The sequence below is a fragment of the Plectropomus leopardus genome, chromosome 4, assembly GCF_026936395.1.
Source record: "Plectropomus leopardus strain MGB_pleo_1.0 chromosome 4, ASM2693639v1, whole genome shotgun sequence".
NCBI classification, from domain to species: domain Eukaryota; kingdom Metazoa; phylum Chordata; class Actinopteri; order Perciformes; family Serranidae; genus Plectropomus; species Plectropomus leopardus.
Genome location: NC_142179.1, coordinates 35,878,348 through 35,893,813, shown reverse-complemented (window position 1 = coordinate 35,893,813; position 15,466 = coordinate 35,878,348). Strand labels below are relative to the sequence as shown.

The 15,466-nt window shown below is 38.0% G+C and overlaps 2 protein-coding genes and 1 long non-coding RNA gene across 3 annotated transcripts; all 3 read left to right on the top strand.

Moving 5' to 3' along the window:
• Positions 1–1,067: 1,067 nt before the first annotated feature.
• On the top strand, positions 1,068–4,814 carry LOC148189824 (uncharacterized). The gene is made up of 3 exons (XR_015776503.1): positions 1,068–1,153; positions 2,357–2,553; positions 2,645–4,814. It is a non-coding gene; the product is annotated as an uncharacterized LOC148189824 (long non-coding RNA).
• A 130-nt stretch (positions 4,815–4,944) lies between these two features.
• LOC121966808 (perforin-1-like) lies at positions 4,945–7,154 on the top strand. Its single transcript, XM_088077200.1, has 2 exons — positions 4,945–5,053; positions 6,494–7,154. The coding sequence occupies exon 2, from the start codon at positions 6,508–6,510 to the stop codon at positions 6,895–6,897; it is 390 nt and encodes a 129-aa protein (XP_087933326.1). The 5' UTR covers positions 4,945–5,053; positions 6,494–6,507; the 3' UTR covers positions 6,898–7,154.
• A 1,140-nt stretch (positions 7,155–8,294) lies between these two features.
• fam151b (family with sequence similarity 151 member B) lies at positions 8,295–14,971 on the top strand. The gene is made up of 5 exons (XM_042488664.2): positions 8,295–8,788; positions 11,953–12,112; positions 12,191–12,408; positions 13,414–13,549; positions 14,279–14,971. Exons 1-5 carry the CDS (start codon positions 8,668–8,670, stop codon positions 14,418–14,420), a joined length of 777 nt encoding a protein of 258 aa, XP_042344598.1. The 5' UTR covers positions 8,295–8,667; the 3' UTR covers positions 14,421–14,971.
• Positions 14,972–15,466: the final 495 nt, after the last annotated feature.

Below are 15,466 nucleotides of genomic sequence, written 5' to 3'. Positions count from 1 at the left end.
CCTAAAATGGGTTTGCTGGTGGACCACCTAAAAATGTGAGATTGTGGGGTGATGAGTGGGGTATAAAGGACATATAATATGTCACATATGTCCCATCAGTTTAAACATTTGCTCTGGACTCTGAACAGACTTCTGGCTCTGCTTATTGTATCTGAACAACGACATTCCTCAAGTGCATGCCTCTTTGCTAACCTGTAGAACCTGTCATTCATGTGAACCCTCCTGTAGATGTACCAGAAGGGTGTTGCCAGAAGTCCCAATTCTCCCAGCTAAGGAGACCATAAAGTGGGACGACCATCAGATAAGACATTTACTCTGGACATTAACCCCTCAGATAACGGAGAAAAAAAAGCTCTAAAACAACTCCCCTAAACTTCACAGACATCTATCATCAGTTTCAGCTCATTGTTTAGCTGTCTAGCCCACGACTTAACTGTTATGGTTCACTCTCACTGCTCACAAAACATAACTTTCAGCCACAACAGGCAGTTCTGTACGCTACCTGCTCAGCACCAAACAGCAGACGCACACAGTTGGTGTCAAACTCGTGAGCATTTATCTGCTAGGGAGCCACATATTTCCCTCAGTGGAGCTAAAGGAGTGAACATTAGGTTTAGATTCATCAACTGCACATAAACATGACTCCAAATTAATGAAAAAGTTGCTTCATAACAGCTGGATGTACAAACAAGTAAATATTGCTAACAAGGATTAAGGATTATTCTTGGCATACATGTCTTCAGAAACCAGTCATAAAAAGAGTGCAATTTGAGTATAATCACTAAAGTGAGCATATACTTTGGTAGCCTGCAAAGCCCACGGCTTGTCAAAGGTGGTAATGATTTAGATTTTTGTTTGTTTGTTTGTTTGTTTGTTTGTTTGTTTGTTTGTTTGTTTTGGCAGGTATTAAGGACATATTGTTGTGGCATCAGTTTGAAACATGTACTCCCAACTTCGAGCAGACTCTTGGCTGTGCTTTTTTCTAACTGAACAACAATATTCGTTAAGTGCATGCATTTTTGCTCACATGTGGAAACTCTCATTCATGTGAATCCTCCTGTAGACGTATCAGAAGGGTGTTGCTGGAAGTCTCAGTTCTGCCAGCCAAAACCATGCAGAGGGACAAAGCCACAAACCACAGGTGCTCCAACAGGTAATATCACTCTTCTGGCTACTAAGTAAAAGAGCACAACTTTACTGTTATGGTTCACTCTCACCGCTGACTGAGTGTGCTTTTGGCCGCAGCAGGCAGTTTTATACGCTACCTGCTCAACACCAAACTGCAGACGTGCACAGTAAGAGTCAAACTGGTAAATATAGGGGAGCATTTAGCTAGCAGGGAGCCATATATTTTCCTCAGGGGAGCTAACAGAGAGTAAATATTGGATTCAGATTCATCAACTGAACATAAACATGACTTGACTTGATAATGTTCCTCCATAACTGCTGGATGTGCAAATATAGTGACTAGTTTGCCATATCAAAAACAATGTGTTTCTGCTGCCCCCAAGTGGCCCAAAAACAAAACTGAAGACACTTACTGCAGGATGAAGTAAAAATATGACATACTTGTACTTGAGTATTTCTATTTTATGCTACATTATACTTCCATGCTACTACAATTCAGAGGAAGACACAGTTTTTACTCCACGTTATTTTATTATAAATGTCCTTACAGTTACTAGTAGGGCTTTGAGATATAACAATATTGTGATTATGATTTGAGATATCATTCTAGATTTGGATATTATTTTATCAAACTGCTATTACAAACTGCTAAAATACAGAAGTAAAAGTACACTTTTTTTTTAAAGTTAATCCTTTAAAACCTGGTTGGGCATCAGTTTTCTTGTACAGTGTTCAGATACTTTTCACAGGTTTTTAAACCTTTGAACAGTGGTTTCTTTTAAAAATGTGGGAGAAAAAGGCAATCAGCAATTTGGCATTAAATATCCCACAATTTGCACAAAATGATGGCAAGAAGACAAAATGACCTAAAATGTAGCTTAAATAGACAGAGAGAGAGAGCGAGAGAGAGAGGAAGTTTTAGAATATAATCAGATGACTTAAAAAATATCAAGAATATGTTTCTGCTTATACTCCCTTATTTAAAATTAAATTACAGAGAAAATACTATTATTTATTTTTTAATTTTAATAAAATGTTTGTCCTTTTTTCCAGGCTAATTCAGGTAATTTTCTTGCAACTTTTTGCAACCCCAAAAGCTCTCAGTCACTCTGGTTTAGTCTGTGCTGGGTCTTACTGCTTTAAAATGTGAGTGGGTGATATTTAGACTCTGCCCTCTTTTGATTTTAATATGGACCAACGCTGACTCTGTGTGTTTGTGTTTATGTAGCCCCCAGTCTGTGGAAAACAAGACCACCAACCCTCTGAAGGCTGAGGGTGGAAAGGACCTGGCCAGGGACAGTACGGATAGTGGCATCGAGTCAGAGTCCAGCTCTGACAGGGTCGGCAGCCCGTCCGTTCATTTTAAAGCTCCCATCTGCGGAGAGAACCAAGGCGCCAACAAGATCGGCTCCCTGCACAAACCTGGTAGGACATATTCAACTCCACTGGTCTGATCTGTCACATCTTTACACCCTCCAGTTACTTTTAAAGCACTGATCATACTTTGAATTTGCAGGGGACAGTGAACCCAAGTAGAAGAAAGGACTCAGACAATTCTTTTCCACCGTGAAGACATTTTTATTGTGTCCAGGTGGACAATCAATAAAGCTGTCAAACTGCGTCTCTCTGGCCAAGTTGGACTCTATTAGCTGCTTCACAGGGCAGCATGGAGGCTCAGTCACTGCTGCAGCCGCACAGCTTGAAGGACCTGAATAAGAAAATCGGCCCCGTGTCCTTCACATGCCTATTCATTTACCTAATAAAACAAATTCAAATTTAGTTACTCTTTCAGTGCTTTGTTTCTCATCAACCTCAGTGACTGATTTAATCTCAAAGTCGTTTTGGGGAATGCCATGTCTTATTGATGCACTCATTATATAAACTCATTTCTGGAGGGAAAACTGGAGGGAAAGACAGTCCAAACAAGTCCAGCTGTAACGGACGCAAATTTTCACACTTGCTTTCAGTGAGGATGATGCAACATCTCAACATCAAACCCAACAAGTTATTTGTGGAAAGACAACAACCAAATCTTTGAGGGGAGGAGTCGTTTTTTTTTAAATACACCAACTTATTTTACAATTTAAACCACATGATTTTAATATCAGCACACCTTAACAACAACTCTGTTTGTAGGTTTGTAGTTACAGTTAGTTTAGTTAACCCTCTGAAACTGGAACAACCCGGTCACAACACCTACATGTGCAAGTTAAAAGTCTACCATGCAAAGCACAAGCCATATATCAACAACACCCAAAAAGGCCGCCGGCTTCTCTGGGCCCGAGCTCATCTGAGCTGGACTGACGCAAAATGGAAAAGTGTGCTGTGGTCTGACAAGTCCACATTTCAAATTGTCTTTGGAGATCAGGGACATCTTGCCCTCTGGGCCAAAGAGGAAAAGGCCCATCCAGATTGTTATCAGTGCAAGGTAACTTGCACATCTGTGAAAGCACCATTAATGCTGAAAGGTACATACAGGTTTTGGAGCAACATATGTGCTTGTACATCTTTTTCAGGGACGTCCCTGCTTATTTCAGCAAGACAATGCCAAGCCACATTCTGCACGTGTTACAACATCGGGCTCCGTAGTAAAAGAGTGTAGGTACTAGACTGGCCTGCCTGCAGTCCAGACCTGTCTCCCATCAAATGTGTGGCGCATCATGAAGCACAAAATACAACAACGGAGATCTCGGACTGTTGAGCAACTGAAGTCATACATCAAGCAAGACTGGGAAAAAACGCCACCTACATAGCTTCAACAATTAGTGTGCTCAGTTCCCAAATTCTTATTGAGTGTGTTAAAAGGAAAGGTGATGTAACACAGTGGTAAACATGCCCCTGTCCCAGCTTTTTTGGAACGCGTTGCAGGCATCAAATTCAAAATGAGTGAATATTTGCAAAAAAACAATAAAGTTTATCAGTTTGAACATTAAATATCTTGTCTTTGTAGTGTATTCAATTGAATATAGGTTGACAAGGATTTGCAAATCATTGTATTCTGTTTTTATTTACGTTTTACACAACGTCCCAACTTTATTGGAATTGGGGTTTGTATATATTTATGGTAATTATAAATATAGATTAATTAACATGTCCAATTTCTATTTCTATTTCAATCTAAATCTACGAATTTCTTGCACTCTGCAGGACATTTCTTGCCAAGTCCCTCTATGCCTTTTTGCCCCCCTTTTTTCAGGAAATCTAACTTTGGTGTCAAGGTTTCAAATAGTTAATTAAAGGCCTTTATGAGAAAAAAAATGCAAATGCATTATAATTCTTGCACCTCATTTTGCAGTATCTGTCAAAATAATTGGAATAAGATTTTTTTTTCATATCATGCAGCCATAAATTAAATGAACCTGCACTTGTATATTGTGCACTGCACGATTCTAGTTGTTTGAACACTCAAAGCACTTTCACATTAAAGTCACATTAACCCATTCACGCATACATTCATACACTGGTGGTTGACTCAAGGCTACCGAACAAGGTGCCACCTGCTACTTTTCATACATAATCGATGAAATAGCCATCACAAGCAATTTGGAGTTGTGTATCTTGCCCAAGGACACTTCGCCAAGGTGGAGGAGAAGATTGCCGGACGATCTACACAACAGATTGCTGACAATAATATGTCAAAACGGGAACAACACAGGTGTAATTAATATCACAGCTCCATTTTATTTAGACAATAATCCGGCATAGAGACCAGAAACTGTTGGATAGGGAAACCAACAGGCCAAACAACCCAACACATCCCAACACCTACATTCTAGTTCTATTGTGTTGCTTAATGCTGAGAGTGCAGCAGGTTGTGTTGTGAGTGCGCTGTGGGAGGGTGAGAGGAAGCTGATGACGTTTGCTCTCCTTTAAAACATCTGGAACAGCACACATCATGGTGAGAGACAAGCCATCAGTGCCACAGGTAAGATTTCATATCCAACTTTAGTGTTTGTATTTTCCACTTTCATTTCTTTAAATTTATCCTTAGTTTTCTTCTGTGTGTTTGTCAAGAAGCATCTCTGCTCTTCATCCCCCCCGATCGAGCTATTTTAACCCTTAGTTTGGTGCATTTTACGTGCTTTTCATTCTTCATTTTTTTGTATAATTTTGGCTGTGTTCATGCATATGGCATAAATCTGGCAAGATTGTGTATTTTTATTTAATCTTGGAATTTTCAGCTCCGCTCCTACACTAAGTCTAAAATACACTTTGGAAACTAAATTGTTGCATCCATACTGTTAAGTGCAAAAAATGTGCTATTGTTGCTGCTAATCATTGACATATCCCAGGCTGTGATAATAATTCAAAATAATAATAATCTACTTTGCACGTAGTGTGTGTGTGTTTGTGTGTGTGTGTGTGTGTTTGTGTGTGTGTGTGTGTGTGTGTGCCATCGTGACAAAAACCTGGCATTTAAAGGGTTAAAATTCTAAAAAATAAACAAAAAATAAATAAAATTAATGGATATTTGATATTTATGATATTGGTGTTGGTTAACCCTTAGGGCCCAATATCAGTCAGGCCCTAAGGGTTAATAACAATATTATGATCACCATCAGGTCATCCCATATTTTTTATAAAATGAATTCATTAATATTTAATGGCAATAAACTACATGTATCCCCTATTTTTACCCTATATTCGCCATTGTTTCTCTCATTGCATTGCATTTTTTTAAATGGACAGTGGGTCTGAAACAAATAGGTCACAGGCTGAAGGAAGTGTCCACACTGATAAGAGATAACACAGAGTTAGATAAGGAGTAAGAGTCCAAACAAAGCCAGCTGTTATCACACTAAATGTTCACACTCTTTATTTGAAGAAGATAAACTTCTCCCTGACAGCTGAGGACTCAGTGAGTTATTACAGGTGCTGTAAGGTTTGTCTGAGCAGCTTTTTTCAAGGAATCAGGAGGACAGTTCAACATGTTGCACTATCCTCTGTGTAGTGTCTTTGCAGTTGTGATTTTAATATAATGTACTATATGTCCTATCCATATGAGGAATATTCATTAATATTAAGAATTTTAACACTTTAAATGTGAGGTTTTTGTGATGATGCCACTATGTTTTTAGATGATATATATATATATATATATATATATATATATATATATATATATATATATATACATATTCAATAAACTACATGCAAAGTTGGTTTTTTTTTTCTTTTCAAAAGATCACAATCTGAAACCCGGTTTCAAAAGTTTGCAATCTCAGGCCCCCCAAAATGCAGTTGTCATGTGAATGAAATGCCAAAATGCAACAAAAGTTTAAAGTCTCATGCAAGAATTGTTGTCGTGTAAACGACCCCTAAATCTACATCCACAAATTAAAATGCTGCTGTTCCTCCTCCACAGCCTCCAGTGAAGCCATGGCCTCCAGTCGTCCCCTCCTCCTGTGGCTCCTCCTGTGCGTTCTGACGGTGGCTGAAGCCCAGCTGAGACTGTTTAACCTGCGGGCCAGCGACCTGCCCGCCAACATCCTGGGAATCACCGACGGTTATGTCAAGGTGTTCTGTAGCAGCACGTCTCTGGGTGAAACATCTGTTCGCAACAACAACCCAAACCCCTGGTGGGAGGAGGAGTTCACTCACTTCATGGCCAAGGAGAACGACGTGCTGAGGCTGGAGGTTCATGACAGTGACTATCTCTTCGATGACCTGGTGGGGGTTTGTCAGAGACAGCTCAAGCCGGGGACCCACGAGTATGACTGCTACCTGGAGAAAGGCGGGATCCTCCATTACTCCTACACCCTCAGTTGAAGAATTCATGGATGCATGTGACCTTTGACCTTCACAGGCTCCTTGTAGTGATCACAGCAGGTTAAATCTTGATGCGTGGTTTGAAGAGGTCCATTATTCACATTTTTTAACAGGCAGATCATATTCACATTAACCCAGAATGAATGCAAATTTATTCACTCGGCCCAAAGAAAATTCAATCTCTTTATTAAGCTTTATCACTTACAACAGTGCTACTGCCCTTTTTGTCAAATAGAAATAAATCTTCCCTGCAACAAGCACGTTCCTATATATGTTTTTTTTATTTTTATTAACAAATGTCATTGAATGTAATAATAATGGACAATAATTGTAAAGATTTTATCCATTTGCATTGGCTTCTGGGAACCCAAATGATCAAAATCTTTCTCAATGTGTAATTTAGGATGTTACATGTATAATGAAAAGTAGAGTTACAAATTGCAAGCACTTTCCTTATTCAATAACTGGCAGATTTAACGATCAATTATTCATTATTTGGAAAAAAACAACATTAAACCTATTCTTATTTTGCTTATTTAAAAAAAATGCCAATCGATGCCTATTGATGAATCAGTTAAATTTCACATGTTTGATTAAATTCTTAATGACCAACTAATTGATCATTGAATAACTATTATCATCCCTGATAAAATGCATCAAAAATTCTCCGACATTAGCCTCAATCCAAATTTGTAATGTTATTTTTTTTTTTTAGTTTTTTCACAGTTTCCTGAAGCTGGGTTGATTTGAGTGTGGTTATCCGTGATCCATATCACATCAGAGATCAGAAAGACTTTATTCATCCCCAGGGTGAAATTATACTTCATTCCAGTTGCTCTTAGCATTCATAGAGAATTATGGCAAGTAGAAATAAGTATATAAAAGTATATGAAATATACTTAGGCTGCTCTAATATACTGAAATAGAATTTAATTTAATTTAAATTATATAATTATGATTTAAAACTTTGAAATTATGTATTTAAGTTTTATTTGTTCTGAATTCACCTCTGAAATCAAAACGTGCCATTTCTTAATTTGCAACTTGTAAAGCTGGAATTGAATATATTGTTTTCTAATTTTCACAAATTCAGATAAAAAAATTCAAGTTTCAAATGAAAAATTAATTGCAAACTGTGAAAATGTCATATTATAATTTTAAAAGAGTGAAATAAGAGCAAATAACTTAAGACACATGGTTTTTAGGGTAAAATATTTCAGGGCTATTCATTCAGTGGTTTTTAAATTTCAATAGAAAGTAGATCATTGAGTGGATGTTAAAATTAAAATATTTCTGTCTCAAATGTCTATCCATACACAATGAAATAAGAAAATAAATCACTGTATGAGAAAAAATATCAGTATGAAGTGTGCGCGTGCCCGTGGTAATCCGGTGGGAGGAGCTTCGGACAGAGAGGAGAGTTTAGTGCACTACAATAATAAACACTGAAATAAGGGGCTCTGGGAGAGCTGCACGCGGAGGGATCTGTGTCAAACTCTGCCTTTTTTTTTTTAGCCTTTTCTAGATTTCTGCCCACCCCAGCTTTCATGGAAGTCTTACAGTTTGCGCCATTTGAGGTTTAAAGGGTAAAACAGCCAAAACACGCTCTGCGTTATCATAGCAGTCAAGCTAGCGGTTACTCTCGCCCTCTCGAGCTCGAGCTGCTCGGCCGTGTTCCGGTTGACTAACCGAGCTAAAAGCCCAGTGAGTCGTAAAGTGGCGCGAATGTGGCGGTGAACATTTGACAGGGACTTGCCTTTCAGCAGGAGTATGTCTGACCAAACTCTGGAGTATTTCTTGTGTCGGGGGGACATACGGATGAGAGACGCTGCCGAGGTCAGATGGTCGCACGCAGCGAACAGCGCGAGCCGGCTGACTGACGCTCTCTCAGGTGCGGTAAAGATCTTTATGACGCCACAGCGAGCTCTCGTGGCAAACATTTGTGCCATTACCCGAAAAATTCTAATATTTTAGTATGATAACAGTATTATACTGTATTATTATACTATTATAGTATAATAGTACCTGTGGTATTAGTGGTAATTATTTGTCTGGCACACGGAAAAAAATGCTGTTTCTGTGGTGAAACTACATGTGTTACTGAAGAACAAAAAACGCCTTAAAACCTGTGTCAAACCAACTCTTGTGCTCACAAATAAACTGCTTGCAGGGGCTTTCTATGATTTTAGGACATTGGAGTCTTAACCCAGACCTCAGGGTCCCTCCTCTATATATATTAAAAAAAAACAAAAAAACAAATACACTTATATACTATCTCAGTTACCTTTAAACATTTTTTTAACTTTCAAAACTAAAAAACATTTTTTTACTTTCTAGATTAATTAAAGATTTTGATGAGAAAAGTATATGTAGTTGTAGTAGTTTTTTGAACACTTAATAGCAGTTTCACTCAAATGAAAACAACACAACAATCATATTTAAATCATTTACACAAGGACAGTATCCAAAAAAGAAAAGACAGTAAATAAATAAATAGCCATCGCATTAATACTAAAATAAACCTATCTCACCCCCTTTGTCAAAAAAAACAAAACTAAACAGAAACAGAAAAAATACTATGGCATTAGGCCAACATTGTCAGTACTTTTCACGCATCTTCAGTGCTGTCTTTGAGAAAGGTACAAGGGCACATGACACCTGGAGGGTAGCTGTTAGAAATAAATATTAAGTACAGAATGGTATATTATTTTTTTAGACCTAATCTTATTGATATATATATATATATATATCAGGGTCTATTTATGGAAATTCAGGGCTTAAGCCTCTGACACTCAGGTTTAACAACTACATGGTGTATATTTCCCCAAGATGTAGCAGGATTTAAGGACAAATTTTAATTTTGTTTTCAAAGGTAAAAGAAGTTGGGTTCCGCACACTGTCCTGTACTTTCAAAAAAACAATTTTATTAAATACTCAGTACAAAGTTTCAGTCCAATGGACCTTCATCAGGTAAACAGTCAGACACAGTCAATACAAGCAAATATATAGGAGACACTTCCTTGTAGGCAGCCAGTCAAGGAGTAGAAAAATCACAGTCCCACAGGTTGTTTTCATTCAGTTAATCAGGACTGCATGACCTCAGTAGTGTGAGGTCAGGATGATCTATCAGTCAGTGTCACACTAATGACAAGTGAATACATTAATCAAGTAGATAACCAGTGTCACATAAGTAATCTATAAATAAATTTTATCAATCAAATAATCAACAAATCAATGAGTATCACTTTTGTTTTATATAATATAAATAGATAAAATTATTGGGGGCACTGAAGACCATGTGAACATCATCCAACAAAAAGCGGGGAGGGGATGATGATAATAAAAGTACCATATAAATCATCCACACAAGGCTTCGTTACCTGGGTAAATAAAAACAAAAATCATTAGTGGATAAATAAGTAGATCAACAGATAGTTATCACACTTTGTAATTTAGACATCGAAAGAAAAAATAACCATACATAATAAACAGATACTCGAATATAGCATCAAATACAAAAAAATCTGCATGATAAGAAAATGACATTTGAAAAAGCTTAAATACCTGGACAGTAGAAACAACATCTGTACATCAAGTAATCAAAGGGGACTCAAATAGACCTATATACTAAAGACATCTTAATCAAGAAATAGGCCTATTTCAGATTATATAATAATCAAAAGTAGATTTATGTAAATACATCTAATAATCAAAAAATAGATCTTCTGTGAGTATATCTAGTGATAATAGAGAGCAATATAAAATATCTAATAATCACCAATGGGCTGAAGTAAATCCAACTATTGATCAGGAACACTCAGAAGTACTGACTATTCCTCATCACAACATTACATTAAGTAACAGTTCAGCATTAAGGCCTTTTGGAGACAATGTCTGTAAGGTAACGATCCTAAAAGGTTCCCGTGTCTTAAGTAATAGCTCATGGTCACCACCACATGGTGGTTTTTTAACCCTCTCAATACCACAGAAGCGTAAAGAGGAAATGTCATGTTTCTGTTCATGAAAGTGCACAGCGACAGAATAATCATGGTCGTTTCTGCGTATTGTACTCTTGTGCTCAGTGATGCATTGTTTCAGTTTCCTGGTGGTTTTACCAACATACGATAAACCACAAGGGCAGTGCAGCATGTAAACACCATGAGCTGAGAGCAGGTAATCACACTGTTAATAGGAAACCGTTTGCCTATGTGTGGATGACTAAAGTGGGTAATTTTTGAGGGAGGTGCCGCATCAGTAATTTCCATTAGGAAGGAGGGTTAGAAGCGTTTGAGTGGGTTGTGTTGGTCTATCAGAAAAACTTGCATGCAAAGTGTTAGGAAATAACACCGTTAACAGCTAACACTGCTGAACAGTTTTGACAGCAACTTAAAGTTCACTATGGACTACAGTCGAGAAAAAGTGCACTTCTTAGAAATGTGGGTTGAGAAAAATACTGTCAAAATGTAAAATGACCAATAAATCTACCTTGCACCTTCCAGCAGGGCCCATTACACTGCAGCTGTGTGGAACTGAGATGAAACTACTCAATTCATCTAGTAATGGACTGTTTTGAAAACTGATTGATCATTATTGAGTTATCCAATTTGATCTTAAATCGTTGGGTTTTTGATTGGTCTGACAAAAAAAGACATTATAAGACATCACCTTGGGCTCTGGAAATCTGAACATTTTTGTATTTTATTGATCAAACAAAGCTGAATGAAGAAAGTAATCTGCAGATTAAGTAGGCTAGTCAGAGTGTGGATGTCTATCAGAGTTATGAGCACTCACTCAAATACAGATATATGGCTTATTAAATCTCAGATGCTTTGGTAGTTTTATTTAATTCTCACAAAATGATGTTATCCCAAATATACAGCATTACAGTCACAGTGAGCTAAAACAACCAAGAAAGAAAAGTCACAGAACATCACTCAGTTGAAACGCATTCATCTCTCAATTGTGTTTTATGGACATTTTCAAAATATCACTCGAGTATTGTGCATATCTGTGATGGAAACCCGCCTACTGACCATTTATTTTTTTCACCCTTAGGTCCCACTCATATGATTGAGGCCGACATAATAATACGAGGTGGTGACCCCAAAGAGCCAATCATGGCTCATCCCCCTGACACTGACAGTGACATCACACTGAGGGAGTGGCTGGAGGGAGTGAAGGCGTACAACAAGGGAATAAAACTGGACTTTAAAAGGCGAGACACTTCTGATCTTCCTTCTTTGTGATGTGTGGTGGTGTGTGATGCTAACTCTGTGGTGTACGCTCCACACAGCCTGGAGGCGGTGTCTCCATCCGTCGCTCTGCTGGACGAGGTGCTGGCCGAGCCCAGCCGTCCTGTGTGGATCAATGCAGATATCCTCTGTGGTCCTGGGGGGCAGGCCAGACCTCTGGAGCCCCAGGCCTTCCTCTCTGCGGTGACAGCTCTCCCCACTCACACTGTGCTGTCTCTGGGCTGGACCACAGGATGGACTGCGGGGACAGACAACGCAGGTGAAGACACATCAGTAACACTTGCTGTGTTTATGTGGAGGCCTAAATTCAGTTCATTATAGAAGAACACCCCAGTCAGAGTATTAGAGAGTACAGAGTACTGTTCTTGTATGTGTATTTGTACTTCTTTCTCATGTAAACATCTTTCAACATTTTGTATTCTTTGTCTTATATTTTTCTTTTTGCATTTCACGTAAAGCATCTTTAAGTGCTTAGAAAAGCACATATAGGTCCTATCAAATATTTTTTTTTTTTAAGAGAGAAGAGGTTATGAATTCATGAAATTAGAGCTAGAATTGCCACCTCTTCGGTTGCAACACTGAAGTTGGCTTTAAATACCAAAATCGAATCAGTTCATCCTTGAGTCCAACTGGACAGTAGTGCCAAATTTTTAAGGAATTCCCTGAAGATGTTCTTGAGATATCACTTCAGTGTAAATGAAATGGACTCAAGGTCAAAGTGACCTTTACCTTCGATCATCAAATTCTAATCAGTTCATGGTTAAGTTGAAGTGGAAGCTAGTGCCAAATTTTAGGAAATTCCCTCAAGGCAATGAGATCATATATTCACAAGAATGAGACAGACAAGGTTGCTTGGACTTTTGAACTTTTGAGCTATGACTATAAAATTATCATCAGTTCATTTTTAAGTCCAAGTGGACGTTTGTGCCCCATTTGAATAAATTCCCTGAAGGTGTTTTAGAGATATCATGTCGATGAGAATCAGATGGATGCACAGTCACAGTGACCTTGTCTTTTGAACTTTGACCACCCAAATCTAATCAGTTCATCCTTAAATCCAAGAGGATGTTCATGCCAAATCTTTTTAAAAATCCCTCAAGGCATTCCTGAGATATCACGTTCACAAGAATGGGACAGACAGATGGACGGACAATATGAAAACATGCTTTCAGACACAGCTGTTGCAGACACGCAGAAAAAAAACAGCTCATTTCCTGTTAGGGGGAAACTTCATATTGATTTGTTTGATTTGAATACTTTTCAGGTTACAGCTGGGACATGGTGCATGCGATGGAGGACACATGTAGAGACCTTAAACATCCGGTCACCTTCCCAGTGCGTGCAGCTCTCCTGGCCCAGTCCTTCTCTCAGCTCTCGTGGTTGCTGCAGCAGTCAGACAGGTGATTATATCACACAGACGCCAGCCAGTCACATCAGCATGACTTTATCTGTGTGTCGTTATCTGTGTGTCGGCACATGACCCATCCTGTTAGGACGCTGTGTTAAGGTACCATATGTCACTTTTCACATGGATTAACTCTTTCAAACCCTCTTTAAATTAAAGACACAAGAAAATTACCTGAAAAATACCAAAAATAGAAAGGAATACAAACAACAAAATTACCTGTAAAAAAAAAAAAATAATAATAAAACATTCTTACAATAATTATTTTTAGAGCTTTATTTTTTTCTGGAATTTACCCCTACTTTCAAACAATTATTTTCTAATAATTCTCCCTCTTCCCCTTTTTATACCTTTTACAAATTTTTGCATTTTGTGACACATTTCTTACTAAATTGCTGAGTGACACATGAGCAGATCTTTCAAAAACATGGAGTGAAAGGCAGAGGTTTGAATGCTTGTGAAAGGCATCTGAATGGAGCACAAGAAAACTGATGTCGATCCAGGTTTCAAAGGGTTAAAGCAGAGAACAAGTGACGTGAACACAATTCTGCGAGTGTCAGTCTTTTCTCAGTCAGTGGTAGCTGTCGCTGCTCCTGCCACAAGCTGTCAGAGGTAGATGGCTTCCTGAATAAGTAAATAAATCAATCGTTTTTTGCAAAGACGTGGTATGTAAACACCTTTGAGCTGTTGATTGAATGTTTCTGCTTTGCTGTGGGGTCCACAGGTACACTCTTACAGTGTGGACTGGACAGAAGGATGAGTTCACACTTCAGGACCTGCTGCCCTACAGAAAAGAGTTTGACATCAGTCGGATCTACTATGACCTGCCGGACTCTCAAAGGAAAGAGCTCAGTATGACATTGTGACGTCTGCCAGCACACACTGACTGACTGACAGCGGGCACAATGAAAAGAGAGTGACCTGGACTCAGCCAAAGCTTTCCTGTGGTCTGCCATGGACTACAGGGTCCCTGCAGATCCTTAAAAAGTCCTAAAAGCCATTGAATTCATTAATCTAAAAAAAAAAAGACCGTAAATGGTAAGAAATTGACTTATATTATTTTCTCAAGAGTCTTAAATATGCTCAGATGTGTTTTCTGACATTGTGTCGTAAAATCTCAAAATAATTAGGGACTTTAAAAAAAAAAAAATCCTTAAATAATATAATAAACTCCTTTTCTTAAACTTGTCATAATAGGAATCCAAGCAATGGAATCTCACATGTGGACTGAGGAACACAATATATATACAATATTTCCCATGTCTGGTAAAAATATAAACCTTTATGATAACATAATGTTTTATTTCCTTCCATGTGTTCCATTTCAGAAATGTGTTGTTTTTCCTAACATTCAACGTAGATTATAAAAAAAGTCATGTTATATGTTACAATAAATATTTTTTGGCAAAATAATAAATTGTCTGTGTTTAATTTTGGTTATTCAGAATTGGTCTTAAACTTAATTCCAAGTGGCATTAAAAAGTTTTAAATCTACCTTGCCTACCTAATACAATGCATGTCTTTATGCTTGGATGGCTGTGGGATCAAAAATTGAAGTTTGAATGGAATTCAATTGAGCATTTTTTTTTCACTCAAAAGTCTGAATGTAACAGTTTTGTTTACACAGATTGTTGGAGCTAAACTGCAAATTCCAAGATTAAACAAAAATACATTCTTGTCAAAATGTTTGCCATATGCATGAACACAGCTAAAATGAACAAAAAATGAAGAATGAAAAGCGTGTAAAATGTGTCAAACACTCCCTGAGGGTTGAATGACGTACCTGTTCTCCTCTCTGAAGGTCCGGATTATAGCAGCTCACATTCAGCTGCACTCTTTGCCCAGCTTCCCTCTGACGTCCCACTGACACGGACATGAGCAGCATGAGTTACATAAATCTCATGCGACCTCC